The sequence below is a fragment of the Lactuca sativa genome, chromosome 8, assembly GCF_002870075.4.
Source record: "Lactuca sativa cultivar Salinas chromosome 8, Lsat_Salinas_v11, whole genome shotgun sequence".
NCBI lineage: Eukaryota > Viridiplantae > Streptophyta > Magnoliopsida > Asterales > Asteraceae > Lactuca > Lactuca sativa.
In genome coordinates, this window is record NC_056630.2 from 189692690 (window position 1) to 189701764 (window position 9075).

At 28.9% G+C, this 9075-nt stretch overlaps 1 protein-coding gene across 2 annotated transcripts; it reads left to right on the forward strand.

Annotated features, from left to right (window-relative positions):
* The first annotated feature begins 3527 nt into the window (after positions 1-3527).
* On the forward strand, positions 3528-6869 carry LOC111921941 (plasmodesmata-located protein 7). 2 transcript variants are annotated; one of them, XM_023872360.3, is made up of 3 exons: positions 3528-4305; positions 5064-5177; positions 6604-6869. In XM_023872360.3, exons 1-3 carry the CDS (start codon positions 3585-3587, stop codon positions 6609-6611), a joined length of 843 nt encoding a protein of 280 aa, XP_023728128.1. In that variant the 5' UTR covers positions 3528-3584; the 3' UTR covers positions 6612-6869. The 2 variants fall into 2 exon arrangements, with proteins under 2 accessions (XP_023728128.1, XP_023728129.1); XM_023872361.3 differs by having other exon boundaries at positions 3533-4305; positions 5067-5177.
* The last annotated feature ends 2206 nt before the right edge of the window (positions 6870-9075 follow it).

The window sequence follows — 9075 nt, forward strand, 5'->3', positions numbered from 1 at the left end:
ACGGAAATTGAAGGCTTTCCGTTCATTTCAGCATTTCTTGCGAGGTGAGTTATCTTCACTATATCAACTAGGTCTAAGGCACCAATGTCGGCTCTTATCGGATTTGGATCCGATTTTATTTCATGATATACTTATTTATTTACATCATGGTAGTTAGGATGGTGATATGCTATGTTAGTGACCAGTTAGGTATGTATCCTAGTAATAGGATGTTGTTATGATTAGTGAGCGGTTAGATCGGTTTGACTGTTATATATGTTAGCGTATGATATGCATGATATGTATGTGCATATGTTTGTTGATTGGGGTTTGAGTTGAGCCGGTCCTGCTTTGTGTTGAAGGCCAACATATCCAGGGTGGTCCAGATAAACTGAAGGTCCTATGAAGGGGTTCAGTTAGGCCGAAGGCCTAGCGATCGGTCCGAATAGGCTGTAGGCCCTGCGAGGCGGTCCAGACGTACCCAAGGCTCGGAGAGCGGTCCAGATAGGCTAAAGGCCTATGAGGCGGTCCAGTCATGGTGAAGGCTCATTATGCATGTTGTTTGCTTATATGTTTATATGATATTGTTATATCTGTATGCGTTGGTATTTTGGGGGTAACTCACTAAGCCTTCGAGCTTATATTTATCGATTATTGTTTTAGGTACTTCGGATGATCGCGGGAAGGCGAATGCATGACCGTACACTTCCTCAATTTATCATTATGATTTCTGGGAACTCTGATATGATACTATTTTGAAAACGAATTGTAATAACTTAATGATTTTTAAATGTTTTAAAAAGTTCAAATTTGGCATGATCTTTATGGATGTTACAATGTGAGAGGAAAGACAGAGGGATGGTGCACTGGTTCTTTGATGGATTTTGGGGAGAAATCAGAAGCGAGCACAATAGGGTATGATCATTTCCCTAAAACGATCGTTCTCTCCAAATCTAGGGGAATTCCAATATGAGAGGGGTTTAGAGGAACAGCGGTATGCAGACGGGTTTAGTATGTGAGATGGAAGTGTCAGTCGATTTAGAAGGTGGTAGAAGAGGTTGATTGGAAGCAAGAAGATGGTGGATGAGCAGGGAAAGACATTGTTGGGGATGAATTGCGTGTACAGCGCCGATTGCGATCGAAAAACAAATTGAAACATAGCAACATACTATAGTCGGTGGATGACTCAACCCTATGGAGCAAAACAGAGGAACTAGAGATAATGACTTGAAAGCGTAATGAATTTCGACTTTGTTCACATTTAGCCACTAAACTTTTTTTCATTATCTATTTGCCACCGAACTATCTTTGCACGTTTGGTCCCTAACTTATTTTTTTAACTCGGAAGGTCCCTACTGTTTGTTTTTGTTACGCGCTTGGTCCCTATCTTACCTAAAAAGACTATTATGCCCTTGATTTTTTTTAATTTATTGAAATAAACACACCCCTAATCCCACCCCCTCACCTTACCTCACCTACTCCATCATTTTTTCCTCTTTTAAATAATAGTCTTTTTAGATAAGACAGGGACCAAACGCGTAACAAAAATAAACAGTAGGGACCAAACGCGTAACGAAAACAAACCATAAGGACCTTCCGAGTTAAAAAAATAAGTTAGGGACGAAGCACGCAAATTACCCCAAACCGTAGGGATCATTCGTGTAATTTACTCTTGAAACTGATCACATTTTACCCATATGACCGGTAACAACCGATCATATGGGTATAATGTGAACAATTTCATTAGTTCAGTAGCAAATAGATAATAAAAAAAGTTTAGTGACTAAATATGAAAAAAGTTGAAAGTTCGCTTCCCTCTCAAAGAACTTCAATGACTAAATATGAACAAACTTTCATCTTGTATTATTGTTTAGCAAATTATGGATTTTTTTTAAATTTTAACAACATTTGTTGATGAAAAAAATCTATGAAATAAAAAAAACAAAACCCTGAAAAATGTATAAAAAATGAAAATGAAACCAATATATATATATATATATATATATATATATATATATATATATATATATATATATATATATATATATATATATATGTTATAAAATCATACAATATTATATCTATAAAAATTATCCTAATATTATATATATGAATTTTGTGTTATAAAATTATGCAACATATAAATTGACATAAATTAAACCATATACGTTGTTTATAAAACAATACATACATACATACATTGATATATTATATATGTTGTTATACTCCATGTACTGTACTGACATAAATCATATTAGTATATTTACTATTAAAAAGAATATTGAAAATGAAAGTCAAGTTATATAGAATTTAGGGATTTTTAATTTACCTGGACAATTGATTTATATTTGAGATTGTATTTTCTTAGAAAGTTTGAATAATTATTGAAATTTATGATTATTTAATTAGATATATAAAGTTAAGTAAAACCGTTAACATGTTTTATAAAATATTGCACCCAAACCACCCCATCCATATTACATTTTCAAAAACATTTTTTTTAGAAAAAGATACCAATATATTCAACAATTAAGGCGTCGCTATTTTTTTTCTTTTAAAAAGGTCACTCATAATTTTAAAAGGATTTAGAAAAATAGTTCATATTTAAATAACTACTTTAAAAAAATAAGTTTTTCAATTTTTTTCTTCAGAATACAACGTAATTTTCCGACAATAAAATACAATTTCTTAATACCTATGGGTGAGAATAATTCATTTATTTGTTAAACCAAATTAGATTGTAAATTTTGATTTTTTATTTTGGAAAATACTAAATTATTGGTTTTTTGTTTAGGTTTCGGTTTTTTGTTTTTTTAATATATTTTTTGGAGTTTTATTTTCTTTATTTTATAGATTTCTTTATCAACAAATGTTGTTAGAATTTAACAAAAATAAATAATTTGCTAAAACATAATACAAAACCAAGTTTGTTCACATTAATCATTGAACTTTTTTTAAAGGGAAATGAACTTTCGACTTTGTTCACATTTAGTCACTAAACTTTTTTACATTATGTATTTGTCATGGAACTATTGAAACTGTTCATATTTTACCCTTATGACAGTTTCAATAGTTCGGTGGCAAACAGTTAATGAAAAAAAAAATTAATAATTAAATGTGAACAAAATCGAAAGTCCGTTACCTTTCAAGTTATTATCCCGAAAAACTAAATAATGAAGGAAAAAATTGTCGATAAAAAAAAAATAATAAAATAAAAAAAAAGTAAAATAAAAAAAATAGAGGGAGGAAGCAGGCAATATAGAAACATGTATGGACAAATAGCAGCATTACATGAAAACAGTATGGCAAAAACATGAGAAATCTAAACTACACTGTTCCTAACCATATTATGCTTAATTTTAATATGTATATTAACAGTACTATTAAAGGTGAGTTTATTCTAATGAGCTTCAGGCATATAATGGAGATATAAAAATATATGCCCCCAAGCCAAGATAGTGGGCCCAACCACCACCTCAATCTTGCATGGCTAGACTGGCCATTAATTCGTTTGTATACTTAGCTAAGTAAAAAAGAGCTTTTCTTCATCTACTTAACCACTCAATCAAACCCTACCATACCAAGAAACACACACTAACACTCTCATGGCCAAAGCACTAGCTACTCCTTTTCTCTCTATGTTAATTCTCTCTCTCTTACACTCTTCACATTCCTCCACGAACTCATTCATCTATGGAGGTTGTTCACAGATCAAATACTCACCTGGCTCACCATACGAGTCCAACCTCAACTCACTCCTCACTTCCCTAGTCAACTCAGCCACCTACTCGTCCTACAACAAATACAGCATCTCCGGCTCCACCCAACAAGAGGTAATCAACGGTGTCTACCAATGCAGAGGCGACTTAGCCATGCCGGACTGCGCCACCTGTGTTGCACGTGCAGTGACCCAACTCGGCCCACTCTGCTCTCAAGCTTGCGGTGGTGCTCTGCAGCTAGAAGGGTGTTTCGTCAAGTATGACAACACTAGTTTCATTGGGGTGGAGGATAAGACGGTGGTGATGAAGAAATGTGCGCCGTCGGTTGGGTATGATCCGGAGGTGATGGGGCGGAGGGATGCGGTGTTGGCGAGCTTGGGTTCTTCCAGTGGGTTGTATAGGGTTGGTGGTTCCGCTGATGTAGAAGGGGTGGCTCAGTGTGTCGGGGATTTGAGTAATGGCAAGTGTCAAGATTGTGTGACGGAGGCGATTGGACGGTTGAAAAGTGATTGCGGCGGTGCGGTGTTTGGAGATATGTTTTTGGCCAAGTGTTATGCAAGGTATTCAACGAGTGGAGCTCATGCTTATGCTACTTCTCATCATCATGGTAATTACTTTTACCTTTACCATTTTACCGACGTTGTGTGCACTAGATCATTAGAAAAAGATAATGGCAGTAATTTAGACATTTAGGTGTTTAGCAAAATTAACTGAAAAGATGAATAGTCATGTAGATTATAAATGTAAAATATTATAAACAAGTTAGTTTCGGTTGAGAAACAATTTAGTTTCAAAATAGATTATGAACTTGATTTTGTCAGGTGTGTTTAGTTTGAAACATATAAATCTAAAACAATTAGTTTAAAGTTTGATATATAAAAAACATAGTTTAATATTGGCTTGTTAAAGGATAGTACATTTGAATCGAAATTTGATACTTTTGATGCTTTTCATGCATGTTCATAAATCTACACTTTATCCATGTACTACGTAAACTGATTCATCACAACGATATTTGCCTCATTTTTTATTAGTATTTTGCTTTTCGATAAAAGTTTTACATTTTCAAAAGTTACACGTAAAATGTATATGTACTTTTAGTAAATATTTTGTAAGATATATTTTCAAAACCAATATACTTAAAGAGTTGTGTGATTTGTCAAAGCTAAATGGTAATTGGTAGTTAGTAGCTAGAAACTAAAAGCTAAATCTTTTATTTTTTAATTAAATGAAAAAGTGGATTAGTAAAGTAAATTAGTATTTTTAACTTGTTGTCACGTTATTAACATCGAGTCTAAACATATATTCTTTAGAATAATAATCAGTTAAAAATTAGTTTTTACGTATATAATTTACTCTTCTTAGCAGATGGGCATGATGAAGCCGAGAAGACATTTGCAATAATAATTGGATTATTAGCTGGTGTTGCACTCATTATCATATTCTTAACTTTCATGAGAAAAGCTTTCGGCCGAAACGGTAACTTATTTCCATATTCCTTTGTTTGTAAAACAGTATATTTTTTTATTATTACTATAAAACCGTATATAAAAGATCACCAAATATAATACTGTAATATAAAATAAAATAACTTTTTCATATTATATGGTATAATCGATTAAGCAATTAATTAAGGTATTAGTGAGTCTTACATAATCGAATTTTAAAATGTGTCCTAAAAACATATATATTATTAATCATATTTAAAATCGTTTCAAAACAAATGTGCTTCGATTCTATGCAATTAATGTACTTCAATTCCTATGCAATTTACTTGCTTCTATTTAGCATTATACTTTTAGTTAATCTTATTGCAACTTTAGAACATTACATTTTAAAATAAAATATTTGGGCATTAAAAAAACAGAAATGTTTGGTATGATTGAATAACTTTTTTGTACCGACTTAAGAAGACATGCATAAGATATGGTGGATAATTATAATGACTCTTGTTTAACTAATGACACTGCTAAATCTCTATGGTCGTAGATGTTTGTCTAAAATAATTGCAGGACATTAGACAAAATATTATATTCATTGCACGAAACTTGACCTGGAAAACTTCGATAGAAAATCTCTATTTCCAAAAAATATCAAAATACAATACATTAACAAGATACTAAGAAAATAATCATACATACTTATAAAGCTAGCATTTTTTCTTGAATCTCATGCATTTGAAACCCCCATTCATTTTTCCTTTCACTACATTCATTTGAAACTCTCATGATTTTTCAATTTCTTTCTAATAATGATTATAAATTGGTTAATAAGGTTAAAAATAACTCTATATAATGATTATATTGTTATCTTTAAAATAAAAAAAATTGTTTGATGTTTTAAATAATTACAATGATAGAAATTGAAATGTTAAGCAAATAAATTTTAAAAAATTAATTAAGAATAACAACAACTATAAATAACATTAAATCATATATTATATTTAATTTTATTCATGAGTAACCCGTGTGTAGATATAGTTCAAAAGATTGAGATTATGCAGTTTTAATAGATGTATATATTATCATATAATTCAAAATAATCAATATATTATATCAACTTAGTATACAAATTATTATATCAAATTCAACAACAACAATATTGTTATATTAAAAAAACATATATTTGTAAAGATTTCAGTTATATAGATGTTTCTGCGCAACGCACGAGTATTCGCCTAGTATAATATATATCCATAAAAAGAAAATGCGTTACTAATTTAACCGGTGTGCTTTTGAGCTCCGTTGCACCTTAAGTGTATATACCTTTTTCAAAGCAAACTTTTTTGGTATATACTTTCACTTTTTTTCTCTTTTACACTTTCACTTTTTTATATAAAGTTGTATATAACATATATATTTATCTATTTATAAATTTTATATATAATCTTTTTGTTTTGTTGCAGGTAAATAAATGAAAACTTTATCAAAAGTTAAAAGGGTTGCATGGACGGCTTCCACCACCTCATCGCTTTTCTTGTCTCATTGCTTTTCCTTTTTTCCTTTATGATGTCAACTTACATTCTTATTTTTATTTACTTTAATTCTATGGTAATTATTACTTTGTAATTGAATTTAACGAATACATTTATCATGAAACAGGTTAAATTTGTTTAAGCATGATAATTTAATTATAACGATTTGTATGTTATGAATTTGGATCTTATACTTATTCATTATCTATAAAATTACTAACTAGAGCAAGACCAATGTTTCACAGGTCAGGAGTTTTTTTTGCAGGTTTATTTGTATTATTTGTTGTTTTGTAGTAAGTTTTGTTTGGAATTTATATTTCTTTGCATTATAGTGGAAGCTAATACAAAGGATGGGGAAAAGACTTTCTTAATACGATAAATATGAAAACAAAAGATGGTGACGTAAATACGGGTTTGGGAAAAATACCTTCATCATATATATTATAATATATATTGAAATAAATAAAAATAATAATTTGGGAAAAATACAAAAAACCCAACCAATTATATATGAATATGAAAAAAAAAACTTATATTATTTTTATGTTTAAAAAAACCCTCTATATTAATAGTTATCATTCGAAAAAAACTAAAATACGAGTTCTTAAGAGAAATTGACATCTAAAAATCTAATGTTTCTTACATTTTTAATTTTTTAATACGACATTGATTTTAAATTGGGATAAAACGATTAGTTAAGAAGAGAAAAATCAATCATATAGATAAAACAATCAAGTGAAAGTAATTCAAATATATGTCGGTTTGACATGTTTTTGCATACAATCAAAGAAATATAAGATGTATAAATATCATATCATATTTTTAGCTGGTCATTTCTTTTAAAAATTTACGATTTGGTTTTATTTGAAACGTAAATAATAATATAAGGGTTTTTCTGAACATAAAAATAATATAAGAGTTTTTCTGTATATACATGTATAATTGGTTGGGGTTTTTTGTACTTTTACCTAATAATTTTAATTATAAGTGAAAAATAAATATTTAGTTTTTTCCAATTCCCTCCAAAATCATTAACCAATATTGTTTTTTTTTATATTCAACTAGGCTTGTATTTGCGCGTTGCATATGATTAAAAATTATATATTATATATGAAACTATCCTCCCTAATAAATGAAAATAAATTTGCCACTTGTTAATCTCTCATGAGTTTTGACACTTGTCACTTTATGGTATTTTTGAAATAAATATTATTCACTTGTCAATTTCTGGTTTATTTAAATTTTAAAATTAAAATCATATATATATTTATATATGTAAAGTATTAAATATAATATATATTAAATTAAATTGTAATAAATACATTTTTTCGTTCTTATTTTAAAGTATTACATTAAAATATATTTACTGCTTACACTTTAATGTTTAATCTTTTTTTTTAAATTAATCCGTGTAATATACGGGTTTTACACCTAGGAAATATATATATAATTTTAATATGAAACTAATTATAACTTGCTCATCACAATGTATATATTTAACAATAATAATATTTTAATCACAAAACTCGAACGGAAAAACATAATCTCATATTCAAAATAATAAGATAACCAACATCAAGAACGCATTTAATAATATGTATGAAGTATTACAGTCAAAATAATATATATATATATATATATATATATATATATATATATATATATATATATATATATATATATAATATAATATAATATAAATGTTATATGTGAATATCTGTTACCGTAAATCCTTTTTTAGGGAATCTTATTTGTGTAAGAAAAATACAATGTAAGGGATTCTACGCTGTGCAAATAACCATAAATTTTGTTTCATGTTGTCTTCAAACAATATAAACAAAGTCTATATATTTTGCTTATATAAATTTGTACATTTCACTTGTAGTAATTAATTATTTTAAAGTTAAAGTAATAAGTACACATAACTAATCATATATACACATAAATTACAAAACTCTTGAGTTACAGTGGATAATTAGTTCTAGTTAAAAAGAATTTTGAATTATAGTGATGGTTTCAAATGAATATGTTGCAATAAAATTGACATTTATTATAATAAATATATATATTGAACACCCCCTCATGTTGTCATACTTTTTTAACTCATATGTTATATTAATATATTCGTTAATAATATAATTCTACTTTTGTAAGTATACAAAATATTGGTAATATGTTTGACTAATTGTATTTAAGTGTAATGGGTTGATATGTTGACCAAAATCAATCTTGATGAATATTAAACAAGTAAAGAAGATGCGGAGTGCACATTTGTTTAAGTTTATTCAAAATTTAAAATATAATGTCATTTAGGGGAGAAGCCCCTGAACAAACGGGGATCCGGGGCAACACCCCTCGGAGTAGGGTCCAAGGGGCAAAGAAAATGCATTAGAAATCCGAATT

What these genes read in the sequence shown, in the direction of transcription:
- LOC111921941 (XM_023872360.3), top strand. Translation starts at nt 3,585, where the DNA reads ATGGCCAAAGCACTAGCTACTCCTTTTCTCTCTATGTTAATTCTCTCT. An exon ending in TGCTACTTCTCATCATCATG is followed by an intron (nt 4,306 to 5,063) that starts GTAATTACTTTT and finishes TACTCTTCTTAG; the next exon opens with CAGATGGGCATGATGAAGCC.